Source organism: Pezoporus wallicus, unplaced genomic scaffold (genome assembly GCF_028554395.1).
Source record: "Pezoporus wallicus isolate ANWC-B61680 ecotype Strahan unplaced genomic scaffold, APGP_CSIRO_Pwel_v1 scaffold_2146, whole genome shotgun sequence".
NCBI lineage: Eukaryota > Metazoa > Chordata > Aves > Psittaciformes > Psittacidae > Pezoporus > Pezoporus wallicus.
The window spans coordinates 4,538,713-4,561,381 of NW_026639769.1; the positions used below are offsets into that span (position 1 = coordinate 4,538,713).

Genomic DNA, 22,669 nt, shown 5'->3' on the forward strand with positions numbered 1-22,669 from the left:
ACATAATATGAAGTTTAAGTTGATACACCTTATCTTGAAGCACTTAATAAACTAGAGTCGACAGCTGTGAAATTTGAGGAAGCACTCAGGGAAACCTAGGGACTTCCCTAAAAATTACAGTTTAGAGACTATAATCCCATTGATGATAACTGAGTAACAAAACCAACATTGTCTGCATTCATAACAATTCTTGAGTAATTTCATTGTTCTCAAAGGAAAAAAAAAAAAAAAAAAGAAGCTGCTTTTGTTCATTGTTGATACAAAGTCACTTTGTTGTTGCAGACCAGGCACTTCCTACTTCACCTGGGTATTTTTATCCACAGTACTTTGCTGTGTTTGAGAGATAAGTCCTTACTCCAGACTGTGAATCACACTTCCCCCTCAAATTCAGAGAATGTCAGATCCAGATTGGGATCCAAACTTTCTAGTTTGGGCCTGTTTTTCATCATGGTAAATCAGCAGTCAGAAATTTAAACAATCTGTTCATGTTGAATTTTTTTTTTTTTTAATTGCACTTCCTTTCTAGCAAACAACAGAGGTTTATTTTCTTCTCTTCAGGACAGAAAACTGTTTACTCGATGACCTTATTTTTTAAACTGCTGCTTCATTTGTAGGGGGAAGTCCTAACGACCTTGCTCACCATGCAGCCTGGGAGCTTATCAATCAGGACAGGGATTGGCAGGAAAACAAGAAAGCTTTCCTGCAATCAGATCTATTATCAGAGATCCCCCTGCCTGGGCAAAAGTGTCTTAAACCAGCGAACATGCTCTATATTGCTACACGGAACTGCAGTCTGAAGACTCAAAATTAGTTAATAAATGAATTTTCTTCTTGTTTTTGTTAAGTTCCATACACATCCTCTGAACTGCCTACAGGCTGTGCACACTGGTGATTAATTTAAATCGTATCTGTAATGCCTGCCTACATTTTAATTTATACTAAATATTCTGTACATAATGCACGGTAGGTTGAAATGTAATTACAAACCCAGATTTTTCCTTTCCATTACCTTTGTGTCTTACAGGGTTCTCACAGCCAGTTCATTCTGCCCCAATATCAACAGAAATCTTTCCACTGACTGCAGCAGATGAAGATCTGCCCCTAAACTAGGTAACTGGGCCTGTACCACAGGGTCTGCTTATTCCACCAAGTTGCCCAAATGGTACATTTTTAAAACCGTGCTGAAATATGTCCTAATAAACCTTAAAGAGAGATACAAAAAATACCACACTGGTGTGTCCCAGCTCTGCCAGGAGGAACTGGTCTGTTCCTTGGTGGGAAAAGAGGCCTTGCTGTTTATTTCTTTGCCATGAAGAAAAGTGAAGCTGTTCCGCCTCTGAGTCATCACTGACTCCTCTAGCACACTGGCATATCCAGTGATCCATTTGATGCTCAGGAACCCTCTTGACATATATTATTAGACAGATGGAGTTGACCAAAACAGAAAAAGAAAGTGAATTTCACTAAATGTGTACAATCATTCAAATTATGTAGTAGAAAAGCCTCTTATTAGATCAAATAAGTTTGCTACTAGTGCAAAGCAGGGTCATATTCCCTAGCTTTACTGCTATAAATGCATTCTATGTACCTTTGTGCTGTTAACAGTGCGAAGCTGTGGGAAGATGTGCTGTTGTCTAAATTCCAGATAGCTTGTGATTGCAGAAATGCGATCACTAGTGATCATATGTTTCCGAAGAAATCCAATTAATTCTTATAACCCAGTTAGTGTTTATGGCACCGTCAGTTAGAAAATAAAATCCCTTACTGACCAAAGAGGGCAAATTTTGATACTGGAACTGTGGAGATATAATAAATCTGACAACACCGTTTTTCAGAGCTCTTTAAAATCTTACAATATATTGCCATGCTGTAAGCAACAGTTCAAGTAATTTGTGATTTTGAGACATTCCTGCTGCAAGAGCTGGATGGCCTCAATCACAGCAAGGCAGTGGGAAGCGCACCATCCAGACTTGCCACTCGGGCCCCTCTGCCACCAAGTCCTTGGAGAATTGCTTAACCTTTCCACACCACGCAGCCCGCCTGCTGTGGAAAAGGATATTGAAATATCCTCCAAGGTACAGTGATACCCGATTATTTATTCAATTGGTATTTCGTGGGTGCAAGAGAAAGCTCTGAGGACAAGGTAAGCGGACTGGCACCCCATGCTTTCAAGGAAGCTTGCTGGTAGCATCCCGAGATTCACAGGCTCTGGCCCTTCCCAGAGGCTGAAGAGCCAGGGACTGCCCTGGCCTCTCCTCTGCGCAGGGGTCGGTCCCCTACTTTTTGGGGTAAACTGTCCACGTTCTGGGTACCAAGCTCCTAATGCCGGCGGTTCCCGCAAAGCCAGGTTAGGAGGGGCCGTCACACCGCGCGGGGCACGGCGTCCCAAACGCCCAGGTCAAGGGCCGGGCCGGGCCCCAGGGGGTGACCCTGCCGTCGGGCCGCCCGGAGCCAGGACGCGCCAGGGACCCGGAAACACCGCCCTCAGGGCCTGGGCCCGGCCTGGTGGGTGGGCGGATGGGGGCGGCGAGAGGGCCGAGCCGCCGGGCGCTGCCCCGCAGCGCTGAGGGGAGCTCCGAGGGCGGCGAAGAGGGGCTGGTCGACGAGGCCCCGGCGGCGGCGGCGGCGGATACCCCCCTCCCCGGGGAGCGGCGCGGAGCGGGACAGCCCCTCGGCACGGTGGGGCGGGCGGGCAGAGGCGCGGCGGCGGTAGGACCCGGCGGCCGCTCCCCGGAGGATGTGAGCGAACGCTGCGGAGACGCGTGTGGGACGAGCCCGGCCTCGGCTGCGGGAGCTCGGCCCGGTGGTGGTGGGGAGGCGGCAGCAGCGGGGCTGCTGAGCGAGACGAGGGGCGGCCTCCCCCTCCCGGCCGGAGGCAGGGCAGTGGCGGAGGCGAGGCGGAGCGGCGGGGGAGGCAAGCCGGCAGCCGGAGCGGGCGTGTGAGCCCCATGGGCCGAGCGCCTGCGAGAGGGGGAGGAGGAGCCGCCCCGCCGCCCGCCGCCCGGGGATGGTGAGGAGGCGGCTGCTGCCGGGAGCCCATTGAGGCCTTCGCTCCGCACCCGCCGGAGAGCCCGCCTCGCCAGCCTTCCCCTTCCCCCCGCTTGCTCGCTGGCTCGCTCCCCCCTTCCCTCCCATTCCCCTGCCTCCTTCCCCGGCTCCCTTCCCCTGCCGCCGCCACCCTCCCATCACCTCCTCCCAGGCTCCAGCCATGTAAGTGACCCGCTCCTCCGCCTGGGAAGGGCTGGGGAAAGGAAGCGGCGGGCCGGGGCCTGATCCGTTCGGCCGCGCTGTGCCAGCCGCATTGTGCGGGGCCGGGAGGGGAAGGGAAGGGGGCGGCCGTCCTCCGCCTCTCCCGGGCGGTGGTTGCAGACCCGCCTAGGCCGCGACGGCGGGTGAGGAGCTACCCCGCCGCTCCACCTGGGCACCGCGGGGCTGCGGCTCTCCGGGGTGGCCGGCGGGGTGGAGGGGTGAGGGGACCCGGGCTGCGGGCGTCCCCGGCCGGCGTCCTGCCGGAGGCGCCCCGGGCGGGCAGGAAGCTGTTGGCTTCCCAGGATGCGGTGGATGAGAGGGCGGGGGATACCCGCGGCGGCCCTCGGGCCTGTCCCGGTCCCTTCGGAGCCACGGCTCTACCGTGCCGGCCGGGGCTGGGGTCGCCGGGGACCTGCCCGAACATCCCACGGGAAAGAGGGGGTGGTGGTGGGACATTTCGTATATTGTGGGAAATAAAGTAGCCAAGTGTCCCCTCCCTCCCTCCTATTTCTACCCCTTCCCACGCCCCCATTTTTTCCCCTTGTCTTCTGTAGGCGCGTTGTTCAGCCTAGCTCCGCTTTGCGGACCACTAAGTGTTTGCCGACGGGGGTGTGATTATCTCCGTGGGCATTTGGCGTGGGTAGGTGGCTGTGCGGCGTTTGTGGACTTGATACTGGTTTTTTTTGTAGTCGTGTTTTGCAGAACTGTAGGAGCTGTGTGCAGCTTCCCCCCCTGCCCCTCCAGGTGGAATTCTGCATTTGCCTAAATGTTATTTGAGAGTTGTAGGACTTTTGCTTCTGTTCCTCTGTAAAACGCATGATTATAATAAAGTATATGAACGTGCTGGGGCTTACATATTTTACTGACAGTACGCTACTGATGTTAATGTAGCTTGCACCTTATAAATATTCCCACCACTGCCCGTCCCCCGGGGGGGGGGGGGGGGAGTATTTAACTGTTTTTGCTTTGTTTTCCTACCACCTCTAACACATAAGGAGCAAATCTCTGATTTGCTCGTTTGTTTTATTTATGCCACGGAGGGATGTACATTTCAAAATACAGTTATAAAGGGGAGTTCCTAACACTTAATTCAGAAGAATATTTGTTTACAGGTAAATAACATTGACATACTGCATGACTCGTAATTACTTTTATGTAATAGTTAATTTCCTGATGACAGCCACAACATTTGTCTGAGTTAACAGATTTAAAGACACTGAAACTACTTTTGATTTTTTAAATAGGAGGGTTTGTATTGTATGCAAGGTTTATAGAACTGTTTTTTAGTGTGCAGCAGTGGTAAATTTAAGAATTGATGCAGTCTCAGGTAACTTGTAGCTCCAACATTCACTTGTTGTCTTATAAAAACGTTCTGTAAGTGATTAAGAATTAAACAGGTTCAGGACTGGCTTGATTTGTTTGGGGACAGAACAAAACTTCTCTTACAAAAACTTTAAAATGGAATTTGATTAAATGCATCTCATATTGGTACAGGCGTTCTTAGCAGCATGGTTCTTAAATTGCATAAGTGTAAACTATAAAAGGACTTGTTCTTGTTTGGGAACATAAAGAGGATTTTGTCTGGGCTCTGTCTTTGACAGAGAGGATATGAAGAAGTCTCTTACCTGGCATCACTCAGTTTTGAAATAGGCAGTTTAGTTTGTCCTCTTAAACTGTAGCTGTGGTTGTAGCTTTGACAGCTGCATATGGTTAACTCTGGTCCATCACCTGAACAATATTAACCTCCTATGTGACAAGCTGTACTTGCTTCTGTGAAATACCAGTTTAGACGTGGTGTCATTTGTTATAAAATATCTAGTAGCAAATACAGGTGGCCACACCTAACTTGGGGCCCACAGTGCATTTTTGTAAAGCAAACTAAAATGGTGGAACAACCTGGTCCTTCTAAGCTTTCTTGAAAAGCTATCTGCTCAGATTTGGTAACTTTGTCATGGTGCAAAGCTACTGGGGCTTAGAGGGCCTTGAACGTGCTGAAGCCACTGCTGCTCCTGCAAAACACCCTGTGCAGCATGGGAGATATACTTTACTGGTTGAGGCCTGGTAGGGACACCTATCTGTACTCAGCTTGAAATGTTGGCTGGAGCCCAACACTGTTGTGTCTGTGATGTTCAGCTGCAGTTGACTGTCAGCTGTGAGTTTACCCTGGGATCTGGGGTCAGCTGTGGTAGGAGAGCTTGGGTTGCTCATGATATCCCATGTAATGGGCCTGAATACACGCCCCATTCTCCAGTTCTTATGTTTCTCATGACAGTGTCATGTGGCCAAGGTAGGCACACACGGGCAGCTGGATCCTTTTTTGCCTGGTCCTCCTGCTGTGTGTTGTAAGAACATGTAAGGATGCACGTTAGGGCTTGGGGTGTCCTGGGAGCATCAGGATTGTGCCAAACCAGGGTGGTGGGCATTGGTAACTGATAGTGTGATGGGCCAAGTATTAATCCAGGAGCATGCTTTGCTGTAGCCTACTTTCTGATCTGGGCTAACTAGTACAGCCTGGATAGTCTAACATGCCAGGTGAGGCAGGGGCAGGGCTGAGGTTGGTGGGTCTCATCCTCCTTCAGTCTCTTGCTTCCTCTCCTTCATGAAGATGAGGTGATTATCATGGAGGTTCCTGCATCCTGTAAGGTTCGGTTTCTGCTTCAACATTATGGAAGAATTACTTTTCTTCCCACCCTGCTTCAGGATGTGAGTAGAAATTAATATAAATTTCATCTTGGATAGAGGGCAGGGAGGACAGATTCATGTCTTGATTTTTGTAGAGACAAAAGAAGGCGAGCATAATAAACAAGAGAACAAGAGAAGGAACCTTAATGCAACTCTCCCAAATACGGAAAAGATGATTCTGCTCCACCTTCTGTTGGGTGGTTGGTTTGACTGATTCCTTAAAGCAGGTTTTGCTGCTGCAGTGTGTAGGGAAGTGAGTTGTTATTTATGAAAAAGTTAATAACCACTAAGGAATTAATATATGCATAAAACCAGCAGCACTGTGATAGGATGCTGATGTCATGCCATTCATGACTTACTCCACTTCAGCTCTGTGAGGATACTTTGGTGTTGAAATAGGTATTACAGAAACGCATATTGAAAAGCAAGCAAACAGAAGACTAAGAGAAAGAAAGAGTTATTTAGCTTTTGACAGTATTCAGTCCTGTGCAGACACAGGCTGAAGCAGCCAGGTCATACTTACCTCAGATGCCCTCTGTTCACTGGGAACCATTCCTAGATGGCCATACATGAGGACTGTTAATCATTCCTCTCTTTTTTTTTTTTTTTCTTCCCCTCTAAGGATTTTATGGAAAAGGAACTTTCTCTGGTTTACACATCTTCAGTAGTACGTTGACCTGGAGTTAACTTGCTCTTCTATTCGGAGAAATTACTCTTACTTGTTGCCACTGTCTTGAATAGAGTCTTTTACTAAAACAGATATATTAGGCACAGCTTGAATGTGTGTTTTGAAATATACCAGGTACAGCAGGTTTGCTGCTGTTGGAGCTGTGTCTATGAACATCTTGTTAGACAATGAGAAGGGATCCTCTGTTCTTCACAGTGTGAATTAAAAATAGCTTAAGTTCCCCCTTATAAAATAAGTGCTCTGGCATAGCTGATTGAAGGACCCAGGTGGAGCTCATGCTGCAGGTTAGTGCTGGATGACGTTTAATGTTTTCCTGCTTCCTTGTGCTGTGGTACCAAACCTTCTGTGCATGGCTCCTTTATAATACCCCTTTACCACCTCTCTTCCTTTGAAGGAGACAGGCAGATAAAGACACAACCCTGATAGCAGGGCTGCAGTAGCAAGCGGGGAGTGGTTTTTGGGTAGATATTGTAGGGAAAAGGCATTCCAAACTTCCTTGACACAGAGAATAGAAAAAGTAGTTCCTCTGGACTTTGGATTTTTTTGTTGATGTGCTTTTTTTGGGCTTTATCGTCATTCAAATTCAGATTACCAGATGACCGTTTAGCCCATAGAGCAGGAGGCTGCCAAGTGGCAATCTTGGCAAGCATTAACGCAGAAACACCTGGAGTAAGTTAGCTGCAGATTGCAGAATTTTGTGCCTTTGTGCTTTTTTCTGGTTTTAATAATAGGATTGTCCTTTCTACAGACTAGTTTGGCTTGTAGCTTCTTTTTTTACTTGTGGTTATTGGAAAGGATATTGATTTTTTTAGAATTTTTTTTTTTTTAATCCCCCCAATGCACCTAGATTGCTGAATTCAAGATGCAGAGGTAGGTTGCATGGTCCCTGCATTCTGTTACAGCACAAGGTTAGAAGTGTTAACTTTCACACTTAAGTGTTGTGTTTCCAGACATTCAATCTTAGCAGTTTTGTTCAACAGTTTGCAAATTGCTCAGTGCTTAAACCAAGCCTCCAAACAAGGTCTAGTCTCCTTTTGACATTAACAAGTAAGTCTAGCTCACATGACTACTGTGCATGCAGTTTTGAAGGGAGAATGAAAGCCTTGAATGTTCACCAGGTTCTATCCTAATTACTCTGGAACTAAAGGAGTTTGTTCCAAGTAACTCTGGTAGCTGTGGGTTATTGAGCTTTATTCTGCAGGCTATGGTGTTCTCATATTTATTAATGAAATTAAGGAATCCTTACATATCTCTTGTGCCAGCATCAGTTTTCATGCATTTCCCCTCTCTAGGCAAGCATCTATTTCTTGGAGTTGATAATTATAACCGGTGAGATATATCAGCTTTGTAATTAAAAAAACCCAAACACTGAACACCTTGTTTCTGGGGGGAAAAACAGAAAATAAAGTGTTACTGGAAAAGCCTGAGGAATACTGATAAACAATAAAATTTCATGGGCTAAGTATGAGGGGAATGACCTCCCTTCTCCTAGTCCATTTCTGCTGGCAGTGATGGAATTTGTTCAGACTTCACTGCTTTGCTTTGAAGGCTGCCTGTTTCAGAGCACTGATGATGTATGGTACAGAGCCCTCAGTTCGTGCTGTGGTTTCAGTTCTAGGTTGGATTCATTTTGACCACCTGTTTCTTCCATCCAGGGTTGTGGCTTAGTGAGTTACGGGGAATTAGTTGCTTTTTAATCTAGTATCTGATGGATGGCTATCATCTGCAAGCTCAGAGATAATCGATGCATGCGTGCCAGGTGCATACAGAGACTGTATATATTTGTTAGGTGGGAACGTGATGTCTTTCTGGTTGGAGAGAGACTCCGGTAAAAGTCGGGTCTTCGGTGGTGGGTTACAGATGCTTCTGGATATTGTTTTATTAAACTTCTTGGTTATTGCTGGGAACTTGTCACCAATTACAGTTTTTGATCACCCAAGTAATACCAAATTGAATTGCAGTATGGACACTTTGGAGAGCACAGATGTCATTAAAGAAAAACAAACCTAAAATTTGTACTGCAAGAAGAAAAATAATCAGATCCAATTTAGAAAATAATAAAAGCTAATGCATTTGGGAAGAGATTACTTTCAGTGAGGGAGAGGAGCGCGAATAACGTTTCTGTGGTAGTCAGCCATGAGCTAGACATGTTTTCAATAAGATATGGCAATTTTGAGCTATTTAGATAAAAATTGCCTCTCATAAACCAGAGGGCTAAAAATCCTAAATTGTGTTTAGGTGTCTTTCATTGCAAGAAGACAACAGCAAGCTGCAGGCATGTTTGGGGAAACGCAATAGGAGAGGTAGGAATTACAAATGTGAGAGAAGACACTTTTTGAGGAGTTTTGGAGATCTGAGGGGGATTAACAGGATGATGCCAAAGGTAGAAAAATCTGTAGCAGAGTCTTGGGAATATTTACTGTCAGAGTTTATCCCCAAGATGCACTGTGTGCTAGTTGATAGACTGCTACGCATCAGACTGTAGAGCAACCTTCCAGAAGAGGTTCTGGAAATTGTCTTTCTGGGAAATACTTGAAACTGGACTTTCTGAAATCTCGGAACTTTTGTTGTTGTGAAGAGTGAGGTACTGTTAGGAAGGTGGAGGTCTGCTGGGCAAGGTCTTATGTCCACCTCTGATCCAGATAGTGTGTGGTGATGATGAGAGTCTGACCGCGACTAGCCTGCTCAGTGAAGGAGCAGGACTTTAGCAAGTACATATTTTGGTACCTCCGTCTGCCAAGATATAAAAATCTTTGTGAAGAGCTACAGCCCTTATTTAAGATTTGTAATAATAGTAATAATAACGCCCCACACACACCTCCCTAAACCAGCAGCCCAGCAATGAAGGCTACTCCCTGTTGTATCCCTTACTGTACATATGTGACATACTTAAAAATGATGGCACACTCTTCTTTTGATCTTTTTAGAAATAGCTGAGGAGGAGAAAAACAGAAAAGACACTTCCGTCCCTTTTGTGGAGCCTCCTGCGGAAGTTCAGGAATTTCAACAGAGTGATCTTTGGGCATAAACTGGTTTTTCAAGAGACATTCCTGCCATTATGAATGAAGTAGCAATAGTGAAGGAAGGGTGGCTTCACAAACGAGGTAAGTGTCTCTTCGCTTTAGGACAGCAGACTTTCTCTTGTGCAGCCATCTGTCTTTTAGCAGCGTATCTTGAAATAGTCTGTTATTTTCCTCTTCACCCTAATAGGAAATGGCATATAAGGAGCCTGTGTGAGTTGCTCTCGAATTTGAGAAGACGCACATACAAGGGGTTTTCTTTGGGTGTGTTCATGTCTGTGTTAACTGCTTTGAAAATGGTGATAAAGATAACAACTGAAGGAGATGGTACTTAGAGTGTTAAGGGTTAAACTGTAGCAAATTATTTTGGTCTATATGTAGGTCTGTAGCTTTTCTTTCTGTGTTAGAAGGTAGAATTGTCTTGAGGTGAATCTTCATTTGAACAGTGAAAAATACACCTGTGTTTTGTGAGCAGTGCTGTGTTCTTGCAGAGACTTGCTAGGAAATGTGCTATTTTGTTCGTATTTGAACCGCTCTTGGTACCAGTGTCCTAGATCAGAAGAATAGCCATGAAATTATGCATGCTGTACATTTCTGTTGCGCCACTAACGGCATTTGATTTTTATGAAAAGTCTTAGTTTTTAGCTGGGTGGCAAAACTGAAGTAGTGTAGTCACAAGGTACCGTTATGCTTTTTGTATTCTTAAATGTTTTATTCCCCAGACGGTGGGTTTGTTCTTTTTCTGGGGATAGAGGGGTGCTTGTTTCTGAGTACTACAGCATCACTTCTATAAGCTACTTACCCGTTTCTTTGTATTCTGTGATAGTTACTTGGAAAGGAGAGAGCAGTGTTAGGTACTTTCCATAATATCTTATTTTTGGACCAAGAATAGAATCTGTGTGCTCCAGCAGTAGGAAAGCTTGCATGGTTTTGCAGACTCAGGATTTTTCTAGAGGGTTTGCAGCAACTTGCCTGAAGGTGCAAAGGTGTATAATTTTTCTGGAAGAAAAGGGAAATAAGTTATCATAACCTTGATAAAGGCTGATGGTTCTTCTGCAATCGTAAGAAATTTCTAAGAATTTAGAAAATGTTGATAATCTGTGTTTTAAAAGGTGAAAACATTTCTAACAGCTGGATATACAGCTTAGTTTAGCAAACTCAAGTCAGCTGATGCTTGATGTAAAAATGTTTTGATAAAGTTGTTTCTGTTGAGTGTTTGGGGTTTGTTTTGTGTGTGTTTGGGGTTTGCTTTTTTGTTTTGTTTTTGTTCTGGTTTATTTCAGTTAAAAATGCCTTTTCACTCATTATTTAAATAACTCATTTGATAATTCTGTTGTACGAAGTCTACCTTGTTCTGATAACATTTGAGAATTATGCTGTGTTTGAATAAAGCAGGAGAAAGAAATACTGAATTATGCTTCTCATTCTCATTTATGAATCTAGAAACTCTTCAAATGGGAGATGTTTTTATTTATAAATGACGTTTTAGGCTGAGTTTTCTTTAACTGCCCATTGTTACAATTTTTCTGCACTTACCTGTAACTTTAAAAATAACTATTTTGTTATTTTCAGGAGCACTGTACAAACATTTGGGGAAGAAACATCTCTTTTGGAAAGTATGAAAATGGAATTGTATTTTTAGGGTGATTCAGAAGCAGAAGTGTCTGAAACTTTAAAACAGTCATGTTGTATTTCAGACTTGTCTGTATTTACATTTGAGAGTTGAATTTTCTTTCTTTCGAAGTTTGCAATAAAGCTACTTTCAAGTAAGACCTCTGGAAGAGGTCTTAGTAAAAGATGCCCTGGTTTTGAATGGTAGGTTTCCTAATCTTTTTAACCTGCTTCCTAGTGCCTTTTTGCTTTCCTGGTATGTGTGGTGATGCCTATTTCATTCCACTTCATTGACCTTGCAACTATTAATTTGGCATTGTCCATACAAAGAGTGTTTTAGAAAGCGGTGCTATCTCTCCTCCTTGGCTTGCCAGTGTGAGCTCTATTACTCTCTCGGTGAGCTCTGTTACTGTCTTGGCTTTTGTAGCTGTTTTGGGATCAGTGGACAAATTCATTTTTTTTGGCTGGGGGTGGCTGTGGGGGAAACTGATCCACTTTGTGCGTGTGTTTTGTAAAGAATTTTTTTTGTTTTTTTTTAATCACCTACATTTATTGCCAGACCCTATCAGTCTGCTGGCTCTGCAAGATCAAGTGCTTCAACCACAGGATGTTTCCAAAACTGATGTCTGATATTGTGAGCTTCTGAAGTTAAGGCATAAACAGTAATTACTGCAGGGAGGGACTGCTAAAGGAGGCGTTTAGATACAGGAAATGTATATTGCTTGTCTTTTGGATCATTTATAAAACTGAAGGTTGTACTGCATGTGTTCTTTAAAGATCCTAGGGCTTTCCACATGCAAATACAAGTAGTGACTGGCCAAAATCCAGACTGGGCAATGATCTTCTCTTTACCTAACCTTCCCCCATAGCTTTAGTTGGATATGGTGGCTCTCAGTTCATATCATGAGCAGTTGAACAGAATGGCTGTGTGCAGTTAAACAGTTGATACATATCACCCCAGCAGTGGCTTAATTTTGGTGGTTTTAATGATTTGTGTATGTATAAATCAGGCTGCAAAGTGCTCTGGAGCCCTTCTGGATGGCAGGTGTATATAAGCATAAAGCCATCATTAGCAGAAGCAGGTGTTTTGGCCTGGCAGGGAACTAGCAGGGCTTTGTAGAATTGTGGGGTTGTTTTCTTCTGTCAGCATGCTTTAAATTTCTGTTTTTGTTTCCAAGATTAAAAACACGAATGGAGAAATGAAATTAAACATTGGTGCCTGGCCGAGAGCTCTTGGCAGTTCTGTAAGTCAGTCACTTAAAGGAAGCTTGACTTCCAGTAGCGCAGATGTTTGTGCAGGGGCCAGAGTCATCTCTGTGGCATGTCTAACCTCAACCAGGCAGAAATAGAAGAATTAATGAATGAACTTTTTTTTTTTTTTCCTTTTTTTTCTCACTGGCAGTGCTCGGTGCTGTTACTGTAGTCACAGTGAGGTGATAGATTCTTGTGTGAAGACAGAAACATTAGTTAAAATACTATCCACTCTGCATAACTGCATGGCTGAAGAGTTCAACACACATGTAGAAAATGTGAAGAAACTCAGATTTGGTGTATTGTGTGTAGTCTCTGGTTGTGTTACATTGAAGGTTTGTTAAGTGGGAAAGGAGGGGGGAAATGGGTTGATGCAGAGGTGCTATAATTATGATTGAATATGAGGGGAGAAGGAGAAAATGATCTGACCAAATTGCTGCTTGCTGAGTCCTGAGATTATAGCTTTTCTGGATGTATGTTATGAGTATCCTTAAATTTGATTGTGTATGGTGGAACTTTTTGGATAAAAGAGGTATGCCTGAGTGTATTTTGTTTGCTTTACTGATCCATTTTAAAGATCTCATTGTATTTCTTGCATCTTTCTGCTCTGGTCCCTGGTTATAAAGGTCCTTCTATTGTCTTCAGCCTTCATCCTGTTTTTTCTTTTTTTTTTTTCTTCAAAGTCTCTCTGCAAGGCTAACAAAGAGAGGGATTATGCGTTTTGATACTCTGTCATCTCTGTCTTCCCTAGTATGTCCGGTTTTCTTACTAGGGCATAAACTTGTATGGAAAAAGGAGTCTTTTGGAGGCAGGGAAGGAGGGGGAGGGAAAATGTATACTGACATTTAGAAAAGGAAATAGAAATCTCAATTTCTCACTCTGAGAACTCTGAAACAATTATAAGCAGTGGGAGAGACCCGTGTATTCATGCATTAATATTTAGCAGCAAATGTGAAGCTACTTCTTGCTTTTGTTTTTAAATTGTGTATAAATGCCGCACAGTAATTTTAACCCTGCAAACCAGCGTCAGTTTGTGTGGACTTCAGGTCACTATTTGACTGGTTGAGAGTCGGGCTTCCAAGCTGATTGAAATTAGTAGAGGTCCTTAAATAAGAAATTACACAAAAGATACTTATTCCACTTACGAAGATATTACTTTTGTTGTCGAAGAATTATTTCTGTATTGAAATGGAGTGACACAGACATCCTCATAAATAACTGTTATAATAATATGAGGATAAATAATCCTCATAAATAACCGTCCATTGTGATTTGTCTTCTTACGGCTTCATTGCGTAAAATTAATGCAGGATCTGTACATAAAATAGAACCCAGGAATTAAATGCCGATTGTTGCCCTTTTAATTTACTCTAGCAGAATAGCATAGACAGTGAACTTCAGCTTTGCTATTTTGAGGTTCATACTTTAAGTATTCTGTTAGTATGAGTCAAAACAGGATCTTACGAGGTATGACCAGTAGTTAACTCTTTTAAGCCAGTAGGTGTCTTGTGTTGCTGTGTTTCTTCACCTCTCCTTTCTTTTCTGTTATCACCATGTTCCGACCTCTTTTTGTGTGTGTGTTTTATTTTGGGGTGGGTTTTTTTTTCTCCCTTTGGTTTCTGTCTGTCTCTGGGACATAGCAGTGCACTTTCTTGATGACCTTTGTAGGCAGAACCTCCAAGGTTTGGTTTAGTCTGGCTTTCATGATACCACAGGGGAGTAGCTGTGGCACTTGATACAGAGGTTCCTAAGACACTTTGAAGATGCCGGCTATAGAGGGCATGGCTGTTCTAGAGGAAGAACTGGGGAGAAGAGGACAGGGTAAGAAGCAAAATAGGGGCTGAACAAAGAATGGAGTGGGAAAATTTTTAACAGAGGGAAAGAGGCTGATGCTACTTCTAGAGCTGAAGGGTTGGGTTTATAGGGAAATCTGCTGCTACTCTTATTGGAAACAAAAGATAAGCTGTGTCAGTTTGTGGTTTTTCTTGTGTCTTTTTTTCAACACAAGGGGCAATAATTTTGCAATGCTAGCTCGCAGTTGCTTTCATTTTGCTTGCCCTGTTCTGGGAAAAGGAGACTGGGGAGGAACCAGGAAATAGTCGACCAATAAATTTGACCTTGGTGGTAGGCAAGATGCTAGAGACATTAAGAAAGGATGAGATCACAAAACAGCTGGAGAAATACGAGCTGATAATGGCTAGTCAGCTTGACTTTTCGAAGGTAAATCTCATCTGATGCAATTATTTGTGGAGAGATCATGGGGGGGAGGAGGGGCGCGGATCCGCAAGGTGTGATGTCACCGTCAGCCGCGGTGACGTCACGCCGCCCCTGTGATGTCATGGCAGAGTGGAGGCGCAGGGAGGCAATCATGGCCACCACTTGGCTCACACAGGCGCTGGTGGATCACCTCAACGTGGGCGTGGCACAGGCCTATGTGAAGCAGCGGAAGCTGGACCACGAGGTGAAGACACTGCAGGTCCAGGAAGTACAGTTTGCCAAGCAGATGGGGCAATGGATCACCATGGTGGAGAATTTCAACCAGGCCCTCAAGGAGATCGGTGACATGGAGAACTGGGCGCGCAGCATCGAGATGGACATGAGGACCATTGCCACCGCGCTGGAGTACGTGTACAAGGGACAGCTCCAGCCACCCTGCTCCTGACACCCCCGGGTCCCGCCTCCCACCCCCCCCGCAATAAAGGCTGCTTGTGCCATGGCCCCCTCAATTTATTTTTTTTTTCAAATTTTTTTTTTTTTTTTTTTTTTTGGTGGGATTGAGTGTGCCCTGCAGCAAGTTTGCCGATGACACCAAGCTGCGTGGTTTGGTTGATACGCTGGAGGGAAGGAATGCCATCCAGAGGGACCTTGACACACTTCTGAGGTGGGCTGATGCCAACCTCATGAGGTTTAACCATGCCAAGTGCAAGGTCCTACACCTGGGTCAGAGCAATCCCAGGCACAGCTACAGGTTGGGCAGAGAAGAGATTCAGAGCAGCCCTGCGGAGAAGGACTTGGGGGTGTTGGTGGATGAGAAAAGGAACATGAGCCGGCTTCAGTGTGTGCTTGCAGCCCAGAAAGCCAACTGTATCCTGGGCTGCATCAAAAGGAGCGTGACCAGCAGGTCGAAGAAGGTGATCCTGCCCCTCTCCTCTGCTCTTGTGAGACCTCACCTGGAGTATTGTGTGCAGTTCTGGTGTCCTCAACATATAAAGGACATGGAACTTTTGGAACAAGTCCAGAGAAGGGCCACAGGGATGATCAGGGGACTGGAGCACCTCCTGTATGAAGACAGGCTGAGGAAGTTGGGGCTGTTCAGGCTGGAGAAGAGAAGGCTGCGTGGAGACCTGTATCTGAAGGGGGCCTATAGGGCCTATAGGGATGCTGTAGAGGGACTCTTCATTAGGGACTGTAGTGACAGGACAAGGGGTAATGGGTTAAAACTTAAACAGGGGAAGTTTACAGTTGATACAAGAAGGAAATTCTTTCCTGTTAGGGTGGTGAGGCACTGGAATAGGTTGCCCAGGGAGGTTGTGAATGCTCCATCCCTGGCAGTGTTCAAGACCAGGTTGGACGAGGCCTTGGGTGATATGAGTTAGTGTAAGGTGTCCCTGCCCATGGCAGGGGGGTTGGAACTAGATGATCTTAAGGCCCTTTCCAACCCTAATTATTCTATGATTCTATGAAACAGGCTGGCTCTAGTGTACTTTAAAAAGTCTGCTTTGGATGACAGAGAAGTCAGATGCTGAGTATTACCTAGTACACTGTAACTATAGTGTACTACATCTTTGAAAGGGATGGCATAGCCTAAAGATTGCTCATCTTCCTTCCACTGAGCAGGCTACTTAAGTCTTTGACCATCTTTGTTCCTTTCCAGTGTCCTTTTAGAAAAGTCTTTATTCCAGAATACTTTTTTTGTGTAGGAAAACCCATTCTTTAAGCCATTTTTTGAAGGGTGAAATCTAAATATTTGTCTTTTTTTTTTTTTCCATAAAAATGTCTCCCTAAAAATCATTCCAATGATTTCTCCACCTTTTTTTGCAAAATACATTCAGTTCTTTAGAGAAGTTGAGCTGTGTTAGATGTTTTTCGCTGTGTGTGTAAACTGACTGTTTGGAGTGACACCAAGCACACTCTCGCTTTCAGTGGCAAAGAGGAAGAGCTCAGATGTTGTTGCCCACATTATTTATGTCAGTCCTGGAAGTTTACTTTCATATTCTGTTTTGTTGTACATCAGAAGAGAAACAAACAAAGTCTCAATTTTATCTCTAAAAGTGGGGTAGAGTAAAAAATTACTGTTACTTCTTTGTTAAAAGAGATCTGAGATTGAGAGATCTAGGACGTTGCAAGCCCTGTTAAAGTGAGCCTGGGAATGTGTGATGCAGTGGATCATGCAGAAACTGCCTGCATTGTCTTTTCATCATCTTTTTCATAGTTCCTTCATTTTCAAGAAAGCAAAGGTAGGCCTCTGCAAAAAGTTGTCCACATACGGGTTTTCTGTTCTTTCAGTAGGCAAACTGAGAAGCCATAAGGTTTGGATTTAGGAAGAAAGAAGTACTAAATGAGTATGATGGTTTGAGGTAAAGAGAGAGCAAGAGAGTAAGGCTAGCTTGTTGCTCTTGCAGGAGTGGTTTATAGCAAGGTGCTGTGCCATGCATTTTAAATTTGGCGCCTTGAAAATGTCTTCCCCTGTAGCCCCTGTGTGGATGCCAGCAGCTTCCTTCCCTTGCAGCATTCCCTGCTGGTGCACCCCCTGCTTAAGCACCATCATCTGCACCCCTTGCATGTGGCTGCTGCTTCCCCTGCCTGAACTTGGTCTGTGTTAGCACTCTTAGCCCTAGACTTTACCGTCTGAAAAAACTGGTGAGGACTTCGATCCTCTGAGAGCAGTACATGGTGACATGTAGTGTATTTCCTTTTATCCACTTTTTATGTTTATATTACTAATGATTCCCTTAAAAATTACAGTGGTGATTGGTCTCAGTCTTATTCAGGAACAAACCTTACTGTGTATAGGAAAGAGGGATTTGCTTAACATTTGACCATTTAGTTTGAATGTGTTTTAAAAGACACAGCATTGTAAAAAAACAACTGTTAGCCTTGTGTTTTTCCCTGTTTTACCTATTGAAGTAACTGATTTGCTAAGAAAAAAGATTGAGTTAAATCTTCTTTCAAAAGCCATCTCTCATGGGGGGAAGACAGAGGGGGGATTATTATTTTCAGACATATTATGTCGCAGGTACAATGTGCCTTTTATAGGGGGGAACAAAAACCAGGAAACTGTGAGGAAAGAGGAAGAAAAAGAATGGAGAAAGAATAGCACCATATTAGGTGTGAAGTAGTGTGCTGCTGGTAGAAATATTTACTGCAGCTGAAAGAGGGGAATAATGAAGACCAACAGGGAGTGCAGTTAGAACACATGTTATGGAACTCTGGGATTATCCTCTCACCTCTTCAAGTTGAGCCAAAAATGTGAAAAGGATAGCTGGTCAAACAGTATTGTGAAATTTGTCAATTTATTCGAAAGTGCATGGTCATATTTGAGTACAGCAGAGGTAAACAATCATCACAGAGGGTGTCAGTTACTGTTTTCCTGAGTCTCCTGGGTGAGTCAGGAGAGTGTGTTTTGCAGTCCAAAGCCCAGGCCATTGGTGAACTGCGTGTAGAAAACCACTGAAATCGGTGGTTCTGTGCGTGACTACAGTGGTATTTCAAGCCAATATTGAGATGGAGTGCAGCATCTGAATCATTTACGGGGCTGTCAAATCAGTCTCCTCTGCTTATTGTTTATTATTGTGTGCAGTTCTGGTGTCTTCAACATAAAAGGGACATGGAACTGTTGGAACAAGTCCAGAGAAGGGCCGCGACGATGATCAGGGGGCTGGAGCACGTCCCGTATGAAGACTGTCTGAGAAAGTTGGGGCTGTTCAGCCTGGAGAAGAGAAAGCTGCGTGGAGACCTCATAGCAGCCTTCCAGTATCTGAAGGGGGGTTATAAGGATGCTGGGAAGGGACTCTTCATTAGGGACTGTAGTGACAGGACAAGGGGTAACGGGTTAAAACTTAAACAGGGGAACTTTAGATTGGATATAAGGAAGAAGTTCTTTACTGTGAGGGTGGTGAGTCACTGGAATGGGTTGCCCAGGGAAGTTGTGAATGCTCCATCCCTGGCAGTGTTCAAGGCCAGGTTGGACAGAGCCTTAGGTGACATGGTTTAGTGTGAGGCATTGTTGCCTATGGCAGGGAGGTTGGAACTGGATGGTCTTAAGGTCCTTTCCAACCCTAACTGTTCTATGATTCTGTGATTCTATTAACATACTCTTAATGAAGACCACAGAACATGCATGTCAGAGAAATGGGTTTTCTGATGGTTGTGAGCCCCAGCCTTTGTAGGAGATAACTTGTTCTGGGAGGAAGCTCTAGTCTTAGAATAGTTCAAGTTGGAAGGGATCTTTAAAAATCATCTAGTCAGCCCCCTTGCCCTGAGCAGGGATATCTTTCAGTAGACCAAGTTGCTCAAAGCACCGTCCAACCTAGCCTTGAGCCCTTCCAGGGGTGGGGCAGCCACAGCTGCTCTGGGCTACATCTCACGGTGTTTCACCACCCTTATAGTAAAGAATTTTGTCCTTATATATGCGCATTGTAAATTCACTTCTTGCAGTTTAAAACCATTACCCCTTGTTTTGTCACTGTAGGCTCTGTTAAAAGGCCTCTCAGTCTTTCTTATAAGCCCCTGTTATACGTTCAAAGGCTACAATAAAATCTCTCAGCCTGTCTTCCTAGGACAGGTCTTCAAGATACGTGTTACTGAGCTGGTACAAGAGTCAAACTCATGACATTGACACTGGTGTTACTTGGGTGGACTTCAGATGCTGATGGAGGTCAGGGCTGCTTAGGGCAATCACTGCTAATTCTCAAATTTTAAGTGCAGCCTTTATGATGTTTATGATGGCTTTATAAATCAGTTTTCACCTGTAGAAGTCACAAGATTTTTAAAGTTTTGTCCTTTTTTCTTTGTGAAACAGGAGCTTGCTAGTCTTAATGACATAGAGAAAAACTGGAAAGCATCACCCGTGTGCCTTCTTCGCTGTTTAGACTAAGGAAAAGGAAAAGGGCCATTTAATTGCTTCTTATGAAGAATCTCAAAAATTAGAGGATTTAAAATAATTCTCTGAAGTCTTAGCCTTAGCAGTATACCGTGCTATATCTGCAGTTGCATCAAAGGATCTGCCGATCAAGAAGTGTGTCCTGATTACGCTGCAGAAAGCAGTGATAGGAAAGGATAACTTGCATTTTCTGTGAGAAGCTTGATGGGTCTAATGGCTAATAGAAACATACAAACAAAACTATAATTGAACTGCTTCTTTATCCAGCAAACTCGAGTTAAACTAGATCTCAAGATTTAAGAGAAAAAATATTTAATTTTTTTTTTTGCCGTGTGTTTCCACAGGAGACTTTGTACATGCTGTATTAAGGCTGCCATTGTAATGCTGTCTTGTTCAGAATGATGTAATTACACTGGTGTGGGAAATATTTGCACTAAGTAGGGTTTATGCACTGAAATACAGGGGTACACACTATTTTGTATATTCTTGCCATTATGCCTAAGTTGGTGGTTCACAGTTGGGAGTGTCAGTAACAAGTTACACCTTTGAACACACTTGATAAGCAGTTCAAAATCCACTGTCAGTCATCTTCATAGTTGCAAAGTGTGAATACCACCGTTTATTTGCTGTTGCTTTTCAGGGCTTCCAGGCATGGATTGCCTGGACTGGTGTGTTTTAGTGTGTCATACATATCCTTGCCCTTGTCTGTGGTCTGTAAAAACCTTCTATAAATAGCAGTCAGTTAACTAAATGAAAGTGTTTTCTTTGTAATGCAGATTTTTTGGGGGTTTTGTTGTTTGAATTTTTAACTTTTGATCAGGCAGTCTGCTTTCCCTCCTGTCCTCTTTAAGTAGAAATGAAATCTGAGAACACCAAGAGAAAAGGTGGCATTTATTTCTTAATTCAAGACTTGACTTAAATGTGTAGTTGCGTAGGTTTAACTATATTGTATGTTTATTATTCCACTGCAGGTTTATGCATGGAGCAGACTGGAATCCAGTTGTGATAATCTATGGTGGTAATGCTGGTTTTGGGGCTTGGAAGGAGTTTTATAGGTGGAAATTGATTTCTTGACATAGGGTATGAATCTTTTGCCACTATAAATTCAGTAATCAAGTCATTCTGTTGTAAGTATTCTTTGTGCTGGTCTGGCAGCATCTTGAGAAAACGATGCTTTAGACTGAGAGGTTAAAAGCCACTAATCATGGCTTTTTCTTCAGTGATTATTAAAAAAAAAGAAATCACACAGTATCACAGTATGTTAGAGATTGGAAGGGACCTCGAAAGATCCTGCCTTTTTACATGGTTTTAATAGAAAAATGGTTTTGCTGCTTTAATACTGCTTCTGGTGATGTGTTTCAAGCAGTGAAGGACTAGGATAGTGGTTTTTCAACTTAAAATTTTCTTTGCATTGGAGATTATTGTAGTTCTAGGTCTTCTTTTCTAGCCTAGGCAGAAATGTTAGAAGGTATTTAACTGCTGTATCTCCTAGGGTGGAAGTCAAAGTTGACTTGTTACTTGGATTATAGGAAAAGTACTTATTCTAAATAAGAATTAGAGAAGAATTACTTTCATGTGCAGAAAATCCCTATAAACTTGTCAGCAATAGCCTTTAGCTGGCTTGCAGAGATACTGCCTGTTGAACTCTATTGTGGCAGCTTGTTTCTGACATTTTGCTGAAGTTTAGCCTGTAAAGTCAAGATATCTTGATCTGAGAAACGGGGAGATGGTTAAATTACATCATCATGGAAGAATACCAGCATACTTAGCTTTAAAGCCATTCAAGACTACATTGGCACCCCTTTGTTATACAGTGTAGCTGAAAAAGAACTGCAGCAATAATGAACCAATCCATCTAAATCACAGCAGCTGAACAACTGACTGTTCTATCTCAAAATGCAAATGCCTTGTGTAGAATGGATTTAATTGTAAATGTTTGCTTAGTAGGGAATATGAGCCTTTTAGTTTGGAACAATAATTGTGAATACAAAGACCCACAGAATTTTAGGGTTTACATAGCTTGTCCCTGTTCTCATAACAATATTTCAAAGTCAGTTTTTAAAATGTACCATTTGGCTTTTTTCTAGCCAGTGAATAGAACTCTAAATGCCCAATCTCTAGGCGGCATTTCGAAAACTGAAAGATAAATTTAGCTCTATGTATTTAGATCAGGCAGGATTTTCTGTTATATTTCTTTCAAATCTATGCTAGGGCTTTTATATAGCTTCAGATAATAAAAGGAAAAAGTGCTGACTTTCAGAGCTTGGATTTGGTTTTGCAGTGCAGAAATGCTAAGTGTAACTTAGAATATTAGCATTTTCTCTGCGGTTCTAGTAAGGTGCCTCTTAAATGATTAAAAGGCTACTGTTAGGAATTTCTTTTCTAGCCAAACATTCTCCTCCCCTACACCCCCCACACCCTCCCAATATTAAAATCTTCATTCTTTGTTAAATTCTTGAAACGTAGCTGCTGAATGAAAGTCATGAGGATGAATTTCTGTCACTGATTTGGATGAATTAAAATAAAGTAGTTTTTCTGTTTTGGGGGGAAAGGGGAAAGCTAACTGAGCTTCACTAATAGAGAGAGAAAGAAGAACTACCTCAGCCTCCAGGCTGTTCCTAGGTATCTTTCTGTGTAAAGAAAGATAAAACTTTGAAAAAACACACACTCACGGAAAAAGTGTGCATGTTTATGCTTCTGTTGGCATTTTGTGTGTACTGTAATAGCATTCACATGTGGATTAGTCCTGAAGAAAAGGCAGCTAAGCCCCCTGAAGAATAGGCCTTTGTGATGCTGGAGAAGTTTACTGCGCCAAAGTTATGGTAAGAATTTGTAAATTTTGGCTGCTGAACTACTTCCTTCCTCTGCTATGTTTTTAATGTTACAAACTTGTGAGAGTGCAGTAGAGGGTGTTTTTTGGTTTATTTGCTGTTGTGTTTTTTTTGGTTTTTGTGTTTTTTTTTTTTTTTTCCCTAAATGACAGTGCGAACATTCATTTCTCAAACTAAACCACCCGTTCACATGAGGCTGCTGGTTGTATCTAAACACCCTGTTGATCTTGTTCTG

The 22,669-nt window shown here is 43.3% G+C and overlaps 2 protein-coding genes across 4 annotated transcripts in view; both read left to right on the forward strand.

The window, feature by feature from the left end:
* The first annotated feature begins 2,708 nt into the window (after positions 1-2,708).
* AKT1 (AKT serine/threonine kinase 1) overlaps positions 2,709-22,669 on the forward strand; it is a 76,387-nt gene continuing 56,426 nt past the window's right edge. Inside the window, exons 1-2 of one of the 3 annotated variants that reach the window (XM_057416158.1) lie at positions 2,709-3,210; positions 9,547-9,723. In XM_057416158.1, coding sequence (XP_057272141.1) covers positions 9,678-9,723 — 46 coding nt within the window. In that variant the 5' untranslated portion in view covers positions 2,709-3,210; positions 9,547-9,677. Of the gene's footprint in view, positions 3,211-4,327; positions 4,362-9,546; positions 9,724-22,669 lie in introns of those variants that run through there. The other 2 variants (XM_057416160.1, XM_057416159.1) reach the window with 2 other exon arrangements.
* Positions 14,759-15,187, forward strand: LOC130602891 (biogenesis of lysosome-related organelles complex 1 subunit 1-like). The gene has a single exon (XM_057416164.1). It carries the CDS (start codon positions 14,759-14,761, stop codon positions 15,161-15,163), a length of 405 nt encoding a protein of 134 aa, XP_057272147.1. The 3' UTR covers positions 15,164-15,187.

Excerpts from the sequence above, each read along its gene's own strand:
- LOC130602891 (XM_057416164.1), top strand. The coding sequence starts at position 14,759 with ATGGGGGGGAGGAGGGGCGCGGATCCGCAAGGTGTGATGTCACCGTCA.